We start from the raw sequence: 15646 nt of genomic DNA, 5'->3' as shown, positions 1-15646 counted from the left end.
AGTGTCATGACTCTGAGCCCACCTAACCTCACCGGACCCCAGGTCTCGACTGCTTTGCGGCAAATTCAGGTCTCACCCGCTTCTAGGTCAGCTGCACGGCCCTTTTTTGCACGCTGGAAACTGTCCTGGATGTTGCCATGGCAATGTTATGCACCTGCAGGACGCGGCTCAACAAGGCTGCGCTCCAAGACCGCACGCTGTCATGTGACATGGACCGCTGCGTTGCTGCATAGGCGCTGCGTCCCTGGATCCATTTAAATCAGGGGACGTCACTTGGCCCGGTGCTTCGGATTATGAATCCTGGATCGAAGCTTTGTTTTTCCTTGGCAAACTGTTCCTGGTTACGTCTTTGGCCGACTCCGGTCTGATTACCCGTTGCCTACTATTGCCTTGCCCTCGGACCTTCCGCTGTCTCCTCCAATTGTCATTGTTACTGCTTGAACTCCTTCGACCTGGGCCTTTCCCTGGATATTGCTGTTGCTTTCTGATTTGGCTCTGATATTTACATCCGCACGGCCTGACTTCGGCCTGCCCCTTGTCATTGCGATTGTCTCCTGATTAGGCACTTGGAACTAGTTCCAAAGCGTCACGCTCATCAGGAACGCCTTTCCGACTCATAAGCCACTAGCATGCAGTTCCTCCAACATACGTTACAGGGCATAAGGACACGCTGGTAGATTTCAGGTACACTTCTCTTTCGCTCATAATCCAAAAACGTGTCCCGATACCAACATTCATTACCAGGCATACCGACGCTGGAGATTGGGAGTACAGTGCCTGGAAAATCTACCATTGCACTCCGAGATCCATTGCCACTGGCCACTTGAGCCCTGTGTTTCCCTTCACTCCTACTCCTATTGCTCCCTCTGCACAGGACTTTGGATGCTATGCAGATACCTTTTACTGTGTACCAACCCAAAACTAGTTCTGCCCGGGTTCTAGTCCCTTACTAACCTTCCCTTCCTTTTTGTCCCTTCCTATCCTTCCAGCCATCTCACCCTGGACATCATTATTGGACATCTCGAGCAGCCTTGCATGGTAAGAGTGCCTCCTTATCCATACACACAAATCTAGGGGTGGTAGGACTTCCGCTGTGACCTTTAAATCCATAGTAATTACTTTTGCGTTTCTTAGGCAAGAGCCAAGAAAAAGGTTCTGCAGAAACACCCACAGAAGACCTAGTTACATCTGCACCCAGGTTAGTGTGTTCTCGTTACAGGGGTTGTCGTATATTCTTCCCCAAGGCAGTACTCATCTGCAATGTTCTCCTATTGTTCCATCCTGGTGTTCCCTGTGGTGTTTCTGGATCTCACACACTGAAGTGATTTGCTCCCCTAGCTTTCACATTTCTCTTAGCTAGTGAGGTATATCATTGGAAAGGTCTCCCTCTGGTGAGGAGATCTGGACCTTTTAGATCATGCTACACTACTAGAACAAGTTGATGTATCATACACCATAACCTGGTGAGTACTTCTTGTATCGTCTTTTCACTGTATTGTGACAGTGAGTCCCAAACTCACTGTTTGCCTGGTTCACGAACCTGCCCTGGCTTCTCAGCTCTGTTTAGTTTCTCTTTTATCCAGCGCAAAACACTTCGCCAATATTGGGTCAGCGACCCTCTCCCATTAACTGCACTTCCTTTACTTAGGCTCTTGTTCTCAACAATGTTTGTGTCTGCAAAAGTTCCATTGCCTTTGCTAAGGGCTCTTTCTCTCAACAATTTATCGGTAAGGATTACACTGCCTTTACTGAGTCTCTTTCTCTCAACAATGTATCGGTAAGGATTGTACTGCCTTTACTTGGGCTTTCTCTCAAAGGTATTCATATTGGTAATGGTCTTTACTTGGGTGCTCTCATGTAGTACGCAGTGCATGGCATTCGCGTAGAGGTAACCTGCTCACTCTCCCTGGGTTTACCGGCTTTGTGAGGCACCTTCAGTGTTCCTTGCGTTTCACCAGCATCTACGCTCCCGGTCCATTGACTGGCAGTGCTCCTTGTGAGTTGTTTGCTTCCCACTTTGCCTTCCTCTGTGTTCGGCAGTTCCAGCTGTTCAAAACAACTTTTTCCGACCTGGCCCCTCTGCACACTGTGCCCATTGGCCTCTGCGCTGCACTCTGCAATCTGCTCGCCTTCGGCGTCCTTCACAGTATCAGCATTCGTCAGGTAACTCTCCAGTCTCTGGTTCTCGCTCGGCTTGCTCAGCTGTGTCAATTTTAAAAGTCCCTGTATTGGTCAGCAATTTCCAATGGCTAGACCGCAGGGTTGGCTTGCCGGTCTTGGCAATCTCCTTACTCCATCCCTCTTCCTCATCTCAGTGTTTCTATGGAAATAGGTATGGAGGTGATTGTTATCCATAATTGTACCTTCTGCTCTTACATCGTAGTATGCCATACAAAGGTAGGAAGGAAGATGACGGATTATTGTTGTCATTGTTCTTTAGGTAAAGGGGGAAATACCATGTCCTATCCAGCACATCTCCCTTACTCCCCTGAGGTTGGTCCCCCCAGGTGATCCTCAAGCAGATATCCACCCCTGGGCTTGGTGTAAGGTAGCTTCTACCCTGCCCTGGCCACTTAAGCGGAGACTCTCCCCAGGAAATTGGTGACGACTTTGCTGGATTCATCACACAAGGTAGCACATTGATATGATATATGACATTTATAACGCGCCAATACACAAGTGTTTCAAGGCGCGATGAGGCAAAGGGGGGGGACAAAGGGAGGACAGAATGATCCTAGTTGGGCAGGTGTCATTCAGATTGCACAAGTGCGTGGGATGGGGAAGGAGGAAAGTGCGGGGGAAGGAGGAAAGTGCGGGGGAAGGGACAGTGTCGTACATGGGCATAGCATAGTGACAATAGTAAAGTAACGGCCAAGGTGGCAAGTGCAAAGTTAAGTGCAGACATCAGGTGTCAAGTGCTGGTGGTGGGACGCAGAAACAGTCCCCAAGTGCGGGGGTTGCCACGCAGGCAGTGCTGGAGTGTATGACTGGCGGGGGAGGGACCTGGGCCCGATAACAGCGGGTGGCCAGGTATCCAGTGCAGATTCAGTTTCAGCCAGGAGGTCAGCAGGGGAGAGGAGGAGAAAAGGCGGAGGCAAAGAGAAAGGTTTTGAGGTGCTTCCGAACCGGAGATGGTTCTCCTCAAGTTTTTAGGGAGGCAGGGAGGCTGTTCCATAGGGAGGCCCCAGCCAAAGAGAGATCACCAACTCACTGCTTGGAGAAGCGACTGACCCTAAGGGAGTTGGAGGCGGATGAGCTTAGAGCTCGAGAGGGAAGATATTTAGGAAGAGAGAAATGACGGTATTGAGGCCCAAGGGCCCAGAAGGGCTTGTGGACAATGCAGAGGGTTTTGAACTTGATCCTCGCAGCTAATGGGAGCCAGTGCAGAGATTTTCGTCCTGGAGAGATACGATCCCTGGGCTTGAGGCCAAGGACAAGTCTTGCAGTCCTGTTCTGGATGAGCTGCAGAGAGCGGAGACTAGAGGCAGGCAGATTCAGAAAGAGGCTGTTGCAGTAGTCCAGCCTAGAGAGAACCAGAGCTCTGGAGACAGTGAGCTTCTGAGGGAAGGAGAGGAAAGGTAGAATACCTTTAAGGTAGGGGCAGCTGGTAGTGTGACTTCTTAGAGACGTCTGAGATGTGAGGAGAGAAGGAGAGTGGTGGAGTCGAAGATGACCCTGAGGTTTTTAGCCTCGCAGGTAGGGACAGGAGGGGGGCCAAGAGTGGCCAGCCAAAGGGCGACAGGAAAGGAGGGAACAGGTGTGCCGAAGAGGAGAATCTCAGTCTTACTGGCATTAAGGCAGAGATCATTGGTGGCACACCACTCCTGGATAGCAGACAGACAGTCAGATGAGAGACAGAGAAGAGGTGGCCGAAGGAAACCTGACAATGAGCCGAGTGTCATCCGCATAGCACAGAAAGTTTGGGCAGAGAGCGGCAACGCTGTGGGCAAGAATTACCAGGCATTGTTTGAACAGACAGGGAGAGAGGTAAGACCCATGGGGGACACCACAGGTAGAGATAAAGATAGAGGAGAGGAAGGACCCAAGTTAGACCTGGGAGGGTCGATCAGAGAGGAAAGAGGTCAGCCACGCCAGGGCCCGACCAGTGATACCCAGGTTATCACAGAGACGGTTGAGCAGGATGGCATGGTTGACCGTGTCAAAGGCAGAAGAGAGATCAAGTAGGATGATGACACAGGGGGTGTTGGAATCAAGGTTTGAGAGCAGGTCTTCACAGATGTTCAGGAGAACAGTTTCCGTGCTTCTGGCAGCTCTGAATCCAAACTGGGGGTCATGAAGACAGCCAACAGATTCAGTGTGACGATTAAGCTGTGTGAAGATTATGAAGCAGCCCTACGCTCCTCAGTGCATACCCTACGGGCTACGGCCTTCGCCCATGCACTCAATAGTGTAATCTTCCACAGACCCACCGCACCTTCATTCACCAATGCATGCCTCCATGTGCCCAACTATCGCTTTCCATTTGCAGCGCTCCGCCACCCACGCTCCCACCCAAACTATCTCATGTGCAATTCACTCTTGATCTGCAAATGAGCTGCCACCACTCACCACAAAAACAGTTCCTCACAAACAGGTTGCGGCATAAACTAAGGGACCGTTACTACAGCCGTCTCCAATCACCACAGAAAATACTAGCGATTGTATGTCACATAAACCACTTCTCACTCCCCCACACATTCCTTCGTTTATGGCCGCTGACACAATGCGTATGGTACATTTTGCAGACCCTGCTGCCGCTGCACTGTCCTCCGATACACCATGGCGGCTTCCCCAAAAAATGTTGACGCACAACACGCTTCCCTCCAGCCAACCACCGGCCGCATCCAAACTTCTGACACCACGCCGTACCACGATCCAATGACACTTCTGTCCGCGGAGCTAACAGGGAAATGGGTCCACAGAGCGGACCCAGATAGCACAAATTCTTTGGAACGTATATTTCAGTGTTTTGTAACAAATTTACCAGTCCGATTTCCATTGAACACACAAAAGCACGCTTTGTAGCCCAAGCCCCTGGCGCAAATTTGGTGAAAATCCGTCCAGCCGTTCGACCTGTAGCCGTGCCCAATGTTTTTCCCCCATTCAGTCTATGTGAAGAAAATTGTGGAACCACACCAATAACTCCCCCACCCCCTGCACGAAACCTTGCCCAACTTGGCGAAAAAATTCAGAGCCGCCCATATACTTTTTTTTTACAAAGTTTGGTGAGGATTCCTCCAGGGGGAGCAAAGTTATAAGCCGCCGAAAAAGTGCTCTTCCTATGAGTTTAGCAACTTAACCGTAACTACATGGCCTCTAGCGCGGGCCGTGTAATAGCGACTTAATGAAATAAATTACAGTATTTTTTAACTTACAAACATGATTAAAAAAGGTAGTAGCCCCACCCTCTTCAGCCTGACTACGCACCCTTCCTGCCATCAAGAGAGGAGTGGCTACGGTAAACTCTGGTTGAAATAACCCTGTTGCCCCAGGTTCTTTAAGTTCTCCCTATGACATACATTTTAAAAAAAAAAAATCCTAACCCTTATTCTGCCAGTTTTCTAGCAGCACCTGTTCATTTTTATTTACTCATGTTTTTGTTATACTATTTGGCATTTATATAGCGACCTATATATCATTGGTATGATCTCAAAGTGCTTGTAGGTCGAAAGCCCTCGGGGACCGTAGTCCAGGTCAGTCGAGAGTAGGGTAGAATACAGTGCTTGGGTGCACTCAATATGTGTGCTGCCAGTGTGATTTGCGTGATGGTGGCAGCTTCCTAACACTAGGTGTGGTGGTAGTGAGAGATCAGTCGAATGTGTGTAGTCAGGTGGTGGTCGCTGAGACTGCATTCTTGCGGCATTAGGTCTAGTTGCTTCTAGGCCTGTGCTAGAAGCAACTCATTAAGCCAGAAACTCCAAGTCATTCACATTTCTACAATCCTTTTGTTGCCAGGTTATATTATTCCCTAATGTGCTAGTGTTGAATGGTCTTACTATGCCCTAGGCTTCCAATGGTAAGGTCATCGCCTGCTTTCCATCCAGGTTCAAACACTACGAGCAGCAGTTACTAGGTCTATGTTTGCCATCTCAAACCTACCACAGTATTGTTTTATTTTTTATTTACCAGTGTTATACAGCAGTAAAAAACACAATCAACTCATTAAAAAAGTCAGTAAAATGATGATCTAAGAAGACCAATAATATCACAGGCAAAACAGTTAACTGGCGACAGTGAAAGAGGTCTCAAGCATACAAACAACCCTTTTCCAAAAAATAGTAAAAAGACAATACAAAGTTCATGGTTTCTCCCCAATTTACAACTCCCATATTACTGGAGCTTGGAGTGAAGGCTCCAGGCCTGCTGCCATCAGAGCAGAGAGTCAGTGTGTCCAACGTTGCACAATGGACTAACAAGTGTTGGCCAGATTCAATGGAACCAGCGGCACTTGCGCATTGGCATTTTAGTCCAGGCGCCCGTCACCTTCAAGATTTTGACAGAGTTCATTTTAACCTTAAGGTACTCCCAAACCAAGGTATTGCCCACAAATTGTGCAACATAATTCGGGGGGCCGTTCTGCCTAGTGATATAATCGATGAAGACTTCTGTTCACATTGGTGGCCAGGAATGTTACATATTGCTCACGGTAGCTGGTATATACTACCGTGGGCGCAGCTGCTTTAAAACTGGGGTAAGACCAGCACGCACATTCTGCTGAAAAAGTTCAGTGGTTACATGTCTTTATAACAACAAGAGAAATAGTAACAAACTTTTTCAGTGACTCTAAAATAACAAATAAATGTCCATTTCTAACCTCTTTTTTTATTGTGGGTTTCCCCTGCCTGAAGCACAGTTTTCCCTTCTTTACTAACCCCCAAACCCTTCCCCCACCCTTTTAATCCCTTACCCCACCCCCACAAATACTTTTATCAAAAATTCGAAATTTTTGTTATTTTTGTTTCACTGAAAAAGTTTGTCACTATTTTAATTTCGTTATAAACACTGTATACCAAGTTCAGCCACCTGCTTGCCGTCGAAATGCATTGAAAAGCACTATGAGACATGTAAGCAACCTTAGACAGGGCAGCTTTAAGGATCATACAATTCAGGGTGCCAGCCGCGGCATTAACTAGTCGCCAATATATGCCTAAACGGGATAGCTGTAGTCTTGCCCTACAGCAGAAGATGGCGAGTTCCCGAAAGATGGATTCAACCAGTGCGCGCAGGGGTAAGCGAATAGCCTCTTTAGAAGGAGAGATTTGAGTTTTACCACCCCCTTCTCATTACCGAGGTGCTATCCATACCATGATCTTGGTATATTTAATATTGACCACCAGGTCCAGGGAGTCTGAGCATCTCCTCAAAGCATTGTGGGAAGCTTGGAGACCCACGGGAGTGAGGTCAAGAAGGATGATATCGTCCACGTAGCCCAGCCATTGGAGGGGAGATCCCCCAATTTGGGAGGAATAGAGATGGAATTACCCAAACATAAGGGGGAAGAGAGCATACTGCACTGCTTGAGGCAGCGGGACATCGGGATACACATAGAAGTAGCACCGGACTGGTCCAGCCGAACCTTTACCCTGGTTTAAGTGTGCAGTGATATACTCACTGACGGGAGGACAGATGGAATGTTCCATGATGAAAGCTTCTGCCAAAGCTTATGACAATTATTGAAATCGAAAGCTGCACTGCAGTCAATTAATGCGGTGTAAACAGAGCACTGCTGAGTAAACCAAGCCTGTTGGATAATGGACTGGAGAGCGAGACAGTTGGTAGTCGTGCTCAGGCCCATTGGAAACCAGTCCGGTTAAAAGGAATGAGCTTGGACTCCAGAGCCCAAGACCAGAGATCAGAGAATATTTTGGAAGAGGCGTTGAGCATCGCACGGAAACAATAGTATCCAGGTAGGGAACCATCGCTCTTTTTCCAAATGGGGACGATGATACCGTCTCTCCACGAGGGTGGAAGCAATTGAAACTCTCCGATCCAGTGGAAAAGGTCATTGCTTGCTTTCCATCCAGGGTCATACATTACGAGTAGCAGTTACTAAGTCTATGTTTGCAATCTCAAACAAACCTACCACAGTATGCAAACTCAAGGGTCAAAACACAAAACATAAAAAATTGCTCAGAATTACCACTGCATGTTTGTTGACTTCCTCTAGAGTTAGCTTGTTCTGAATTGCCTGTGCAAGAGGCTCCACTGCACATCTCACTGCATTTTGGATTCTTTCCAACATCTGCTTTTTGTCTGGGTCTGTTGCATTAATTACATTTTCTGAAAAAGGCTGAAGAAAAAAAGTAATATGTGAAATACGTTTCATAATGGCATGAGGGATTATGAATCACAAGAGGCAGAAAACAAGTAAGCATTTCCCATTCACGCTTCTACGAAAAAACCCTAGCGGTAAAATATAATTATAAAATGTGGGCCAGATAAACATTCCTTGATCAAATTATCATGATAAACCACTCACCTTCCTATGAAACCACTATGTATTTATTAATGTACAGGAAAAAACACCAAATTATTATTTGTTGATTTACATAAAATCAAAGCTATCCCAGTATTCCTAATTCCATTCTCTCTGGTTATCGCCTACAGGTTCATAGACCTATATCTAAGATATAATGTACATATTTGCACGAAGTGATGTACAGTTTCCTTTGCGATGCTACAGTATGGACAAAGATCTGAAGGTAACGCATTTCATTAGTTGCTAAAATAAGCCAAATAAAGTGGTGAACGTTAAAGTCACCATCAAAAGAACCCCAAGGTTGCGTTCCTTTGGGGAGTGGATAGAGTAAATCAAGTGGAAAAGAGATTCACTTGAATTTGATTTGTGACTTGTGGAGCACTCACAACCATCATGTATCACAGCCCTATTAGTGTTAGAGTGGGGGCGTATATAAAAAAGTAATTTCTGAAATAAAAAAAGGTTTTCAGTTTTTTTCTCCAAAAGGCATAGCTTGTCAATCATGCAGATCTGAAAAGGCAGGAAGAGTAGCTCTGCCTGGACCTGGAACGATCACTCCAAGGCATTTTTCTATTTAAAAAGGGGGAAGCAGCCAAAACTATATTAGAAGACTGAATGTTTGTTTATTATTTGTAATGCGCCGGAATACCCGAGGGTGACAAGGCGCAGCAGATACAGGAGTTTGCGAAACTTAGTTGCAGACAATAAAATATATACATGGCATATGCACAATAATGATAAAAGAAAAGCAATGAGTATATACATATATACAGTTGACATTTGTGTGTACGGTATGTCCAAGTGACAAGAGGGAGAAGCAGATCATGGCTCAGTATGTTTAGACAACGGCTGCCTTCAGCCAAGACATCATCTTGGAACGGAAATTTTGGTAGGGTAAATCCATTCTAAGAGTCGGTGGTAGGGAGTTCACAGTTTAGCCACTTTCACTGGGAAACTGTTACCTCCTATGGTAGAGCGTTTGTAGTTAGGGACGGAGAGTTAGTCTCTGTATGCTGTCCTTGTCGGTCTCAAGGATGTCGGTCTGTGAAATCTGTCGATCAGGTAGATAGGGGCCACGTTATTAGCGACTTGCGGGTGAGCAAAACAGTTTTTAGGGAGATTTTGTCTGTGATAGGGGTCCAGTTGTTCTGTTGACTGTGTGCTGTGATGTGGTCTCTTCTGGAGATGCCCAGGGCCGCTCTGAGTGCATTATTCTGGAGGATTTGTAATTTGTTGGTGGTGGCTTTGGAGGACCCAAGATAGAGCGCGTTACAGTAGTCTAAGCGGGATAGTAGGAGGGCTCTGGCCAGGGTCAGGCAGCTGGTATCGGATGGAAAGGATTTGGCTGCACGGATCAATTTACACGTATAAACCGTGGAGGAGGCTAGTGAGTTCACCTGTCTGTTAAAGGAGAAGTTGGAATCCAGGTAGAAGCCCAAAGTTTTGACTTCGTGTCCCACTCTGATAATGTTGCCATCGATCATGAAGGATAAGTAGGATGGGCTTAATTTCTTTAGGCTGGCAGTGGTATCCAAGGTGATGAGTTAAGTTTTGTCATCATTCAGGCATAGTCCATGAGTGGCCATCCATGCCTGGATGATGATGTAAACCCTATTCACCAAGGCCAAATCCTTTCCATAATCTCCAGAAAGCGGAAGGAGGATCTGGGTATCATCTGCATAGTTAGTGTAGGTGATACCGAGATGGTCCAGATCATCGAAAAAAGGGGCTTGGTAAATATGTTATACAGTGAATATTTCTGCAGGTTTTATGCCTTTTAAACCTTTAAGATATGTTGGCCCAGGGCTATGCAGTACTTTATGAACGGAGGTAAGAGTCTTGAACCTCATTCTTGCATGCACCGGCAGCCAGTGAAGCCTTCTAAGGACAGTGATATGCGTGATCGTTTAGCAGTGCTGGTTACAATTCTTGCTGCTGTACTGAGTAGTACTTAAAGACACTGGATGATGTCCCGATTTGCTCCAAGAAAGAAGACATTACTCCTATTATTGCACAAACAACAATAAAGCAATAAGCTTCAGAACATAATGGGCAAATGTACTTGAGTAGAGACAAATGATAGGAGGAAGAGCTCAGAACGGTTATAGGTTCGAATGAAAAGGATCGAATGACCAAAGGGTCGAATCAAAAGTACTGAAAACCAAAGAGTCACCTTTTTTTTTGGTGGGTGGGGGCGTGCCCCCCCAAACCTCTGTTTTTGGTGCAAAAAGCACTTTTTTTTACTATACGAAAACCCAAAAAATATATGTATATATTTTTTTAAAAATTCGACCCTTTTGTTTTCGGTCCTATTACCTCGACCCTTTGGTCATTCGATCCTTTTGGTGTCGAACCTTTGACCGGACACCGCTCAGAACTACATTTGCTTGTGACGACATGGATAGAGCAGAATCCAGCAAAACATCTTGCGACTTAACTTTGCTGGCTGTGTCAACCTTTATATGAGGTGCAGAAGGGATCCAATGATATTTTATTTTTAGCTTTAGACGGTCTGTATAGAGCAATAGAAATTCTGTTTTGGGTAGGTTGATACATAACCAACTGTCCCTAAACCATGAAAAGCACCTGTATATGTTCCATATTTTCGTCAGGTGTACTGGTCAGCCTCATAATAAGATGGGTTTCATCCACAAAGCTAAGAAATTACAGCTCTCCCTTGACTAACAAATTAAGGGGTGGTTTCATCAGGTGTTGAATAGGGACAGAGTTGAAAAGGAGCCCTGTGGAATGCTGCAGTTAAATGAGACTGTTTAACAGAAAATTCATAATTCTCAAGCTTCAGGGATGAGGTTCTGTTCTCAAGAAAACAACAGAGACAAGTCAAGGATCTACCATCAAGATTTAATTTGTCATAAACCTATCAATATCAAAGAAAGTTGTTAAATCAAGTAAAATCAGCAAACCTATTTTATCAGCCTCCTAAATCTGACGCAGATTGTCTCAGGTATTCCTAAAAGCAGTTTCAGTGCCTCAATGTATCCTGAATCCCGACTGAAGGTCTCTCAAGGGAGTGAACTCCCCTGTGTGGTCCTGAATTGGAATTGACACCAAGTTTAAGACCGGCCTATGGCTAGTAAATAATGAATATTGCAGAAATGTTTTTTTCAAACGTGATGTAGGCAAGGTTTAAGAGTCTCGGGTATACAGCCCTCCTCAAGGGACAGGTTGACAATTTTAGTAAGAAAATGGTATTAATACCTCCAGATGATATTTAATTATAAGTGAAGGGCACGGCTCTCTGGGGTAGTTCGTAGGATTTGGGTTCTATATTATCGAGCAGATGTCGCTAGCACCAAATGGGTAAAAAGAAAATAGTGTGGAGTCAAGTGATTTCCTCATTCTTATAATTTTTAAGCAATTTCCTCTCAATGGCACGAACTTCAGATTTAAGAGTTTGCAGAGTACAATGCCATTTTCATCCGAGTGCTCCTGGCACTTTTTGTTATCAGTGTTGCTACTGGATTCAATCTTCGAGATTAAATAATCATACTAACTGACCAGCTCAAAGAGTTGTGATTTGGAGTCATGGTTCTCCTCAAGAGTGTGGAGCTCTAAGTCAGCCCTCTTAAAGCGCATATCCCTTTTAAAACGATATGTTATACATTTAAGGTGTGGCTTCTTAGCCCATATCCTCAGAAGGTAACTTGAAACTAAAAAAAGATGGTACTATCGTCCGGCCAGTCTGTTTTGTCCATAAATGTAACTAGAAGTAAAGTTTCACATCAAAATCCAGTCCAACGTTCATCCCTTTGAATCAGTGGAGAAAGAAACTAATTGTTTAAAACTTAACTTCCTGAGTACTGACCATAACCAAGGAACGGGTAACTGGATACTGGAAGGTAGAGCACAGAGGGTTTGGAGGCAACAGAATGCCATCCAGTCATGGATTGTAGAAAGTCAAGAAGATATATGAGCAGAGCGCTCAGGAGTAAAAGTAGAGAAGGAAAAGAAGGTTTGCACATCATCCGCAAAGAGGTCCTAGGGGAACCTTAAAGAGGAGATAAGTTGATAGAGGAAAGAGATGAAAATGGTGACCAGTATAGGGCAAATTTCAGAGTCTTGGGGAGGCCAACTGAGAGGGAGGTTGGTTCAGAGGTGTCAGTGTTAAAAGAAATAATAAAGGACTGTTGGGAAAAGTAGGAGGCCGCCCAGTGCAGAGAACTGTTCTGGATGCTTATGATGGCAAGGGTCCTAAGGAGAGAGGAGTGATCCACCATATCAAAGGCAGCAGAGCTACAGAAGGATTATGACAGAGGACTATTTGTGGTGGTGAGCAGAGGTCAGAAAGTTAAAAGAATGGCCAGTGGATTTTTATAATTAGAGGGGTATAAATATTTCCCACCAATCCGAACACTTTTTGAATAACGGGTTACAATGGTACATTATACATCTCATTTTCTGTGGAGAATAGGCTACAGACCATAACAGCTTACAATCAGTTACACAGGGTAACTCATAAAAAAATCCAATAGATGGAAGTCACAAACAGAGCATGGGAGCATTCCCAAATGCATTTTCATGATTTCTTCCCCCACAATATTTGCCAGTACAAAATAAATGTTACCCTGGCAGTGGCCATGGCCATACATTTCCATGCAGGTAGCACCAATATTGGCCATATATCCCCACATAAAAACATACTCATGTTTGCGCAAGGGGGTGCAGAGATGCAGTAGCTCGTCTGTGTTGCTTTGTCTCCACTGGGCTTTGAAGGGACCAGAGTGCGCCTGAGGTGGTGATTCAGTGAGCCCAGCTAGCTCCTTGTCTCCCCCACCCGCACCCCAAGGTATAATCGGCTGAAGTTTTGGGGTTCCAGGCTCAAGGATTCCATAGTTACAACTGTGTAACTTGGGAGCAGAGGTAACAATTTCCGACCCACGTGGTGGCTCCACCCCGATATCAGGTAAAGCCGGGGAGACGCTGGATTGCAGTGCCTAGGCGGGCCGGACTTAGTTGAGGCAGACGGAAGCAGGGATTTTTTTCCCCCCAGTTGCCGATAGAGTCATCCGTCCACAGGTGGAACCTGTGCCCTTACCTCGGGATTGGGATTCTAAGGACTGGATCGCAACCCGCACCTAGGCAGTAACGTGTGGGTGGCTTGCAGGTGGGCCCGCAGGGGGAGGCATCCGCCAACTCCCCACCACTCTGTGCTAAGTTGCCTTGGTGGGAACGGACTTGCAAGGGGGCCTCGACGCAGAGGAAGATGCTGACCCTTTGCCGAGTGGGGCCTAGACCTTTGCAGATGACAGGCAGCAGGCTGCAGAGAAGTGTCTTGCTGTGGCCACGGTGTGCCCGGAGATCCCTGGTCCATAGGAGCGCCACATCGGTGCACTCAGAGAGGTTAGGTGCGATTGTGGCATGGCAATGACACCTTGTGAGTGATTCCATGCAGAGGGGTGTGGAACTCCTACGTAGAGAAGAAAAGAGGATCCAAAATTAAGAACCCTCCCATCCCCTGCACACTGTTACTAATCCGTTATGAGACGGTTCATCAAGTTTGTGTATTTAAACTAGTATATATAATTGAGTAATACGAGTTCCTTTTAACAGGTGATTTAGAACTCAGCAGCCCAAAGAACGACTTAAATTGAACATATGTGTTAGTTACAATCAGTTGTCTATATTGCTTACTGCATTTATGACCATGAAGATAGGTTGCATTTACGCGTAGCTCAGAGAGGTAGTACTCCAGTACATACATCCAGTGTATACTCAGTTGATGTGTATGAACGCTCTTGGTCTTGGATTACTCAAGCACATATATCCAGCGAATATTCTGACGCCATCTAACATTCTAAGATGGCGCTCATATTCAATCCGGCTTGACATGAAACCTAGGTAGTAATTAGCAGTAGACGGACTTCTTCCAGTCCTTCTTTAGTTTTGATTTCTCAAATGCAACATATGAGGTCCTCCAGCACGCGCAGTTTTTCCGGCGTCCAACAGGGTTGCCCTGACTACAGAGAAACCCACCAGGGAGCGCGCGAGAGGCGCAGCGACTCTACTGATACGCGTGCATCTTTCGCAACACTAAAGGAAAAAATATATCCAGGGACGTATGAACCACATTGCATCCATGAGGAAACACGGTTGTCCTCGCAGGTGAGCAGTAAACCGTGTTAATACACTGCACTCCCATAAGAATCCCCCTATTTAACGTTATATAACCCAGCAACCGCACATTTGATGTGCTTTTCCATAGATTTTCACCAGAGCATGCTATCGCATACACATCATAGTAGGAGATACGCCTTCAGCACCAATTAATAAAGGACCCGCATCGCTTGGAAATCTCGGTCCCAGCCTCTCAGCAAGGGAGGTGAGTCTGTTTAACTAATACGGTCATTTTGCTTAGCAGTCCGTTAATATCCATCTCAGAACGCACCTCTAGTGAAGGTTTGGTTAGATACATAGTATGTTCATAATTATTCATATCCATATTTTTGACAGATCAAGAGCCTGTTAAATAGCTGGAACGAGGGTCTGATAGGAATTGATGCCGATAGCACGTTTTGGAAACAGTCTTTTGAAGTGGTACGTTTTATGAACAGAAGTTTGTATTGGCTCGTATGGGTGAGACTAATAATATTGTAGAATTCATATTGCTCACAGTCACAAGAGCTCCACCATGATATTTATATGTTCTGTTCACATTAAGGTTTCCCGCCTCGTGACAGGAGAGTTTTCCAATCTTGATGATTGAGAATCACAACACAGTAGTTCATCGCTAATAGAAGAAGTAGCTACAGGCATTTAAATTAAGGTACGCCTATTCCATTGTGGAATCCTTCCTTATGGTTTCTATACTCAGAGGCACAATACATTTATCTAGAGAAGTGGCACTTAGGACAGGACAAAGGTTGAAATGTTGATCTGTTTCTGTGGGGGGACCTTTGTCTTCACTACATAGACAAAGGGTACCTTGAATGTGATGTTTGGACTAATCAGTAAGAGTATCATCCTTTCATTTGGTTATTCTAAATTACATGCTGGTCTCCGTTATCGCTCACTCCTTTGAATGAGCTCTATATTGTTAAAAGGTTCTCTTATTTTGCCTTTTCCCTTGTCATGGGGCTCCCTCTGGATTTCATATGCTAGACTGTGCTATTGCTTAAAATCTCTGATGCTGGATTGGAAGGCATACAA

The 15646-nt window shown here is 45.5% G+C and overlaps 1 protein-coding gene across 2 annotated transcripts in view; it reads right to left on the bottom strand.

Moving 5' to 3' along the window:
• Positions 1–15646, bottom strand: part of CARS1 (cysteinyl-tRNA synthetase 1) — a 1125505-nt gene that overhangs the window by 767663 nt on the left and 342196 nt on the right. For both annotated transcript variants that reach the window (XM_069624151.1, XM_069624150.1), the window contains one exon: positions 8141–8290. In XM_069624151.1, coding sequence (XP_069480252.1) covers positions 8141–8290 — 150 coding nt within the window. The remainder of the gene's footprint in view (positions 1–8140; positions 8291–15646) is intronic.

This window comes from Ambystoma mexicanum, chromosome 11, assembly GCF_040938575.1.
Source record: "Ambystoma mexicanum isolate Mex_15411 chromosome 11, UKY_AmexF1_1, whole genome shotgun sequence".
NCBI classification, from domain to species: domain Eukaryota; kingdom Metazoa; phylum Chordata; class Amphibia; order Caudata; family Ambystomatidae; genus Ambystoma; species Ambystoma mexicanum.
Note: the sequence above shows the minus strand (reverse complement) of the source record. Positions and strands in the feature narration are given on the sequence as shown.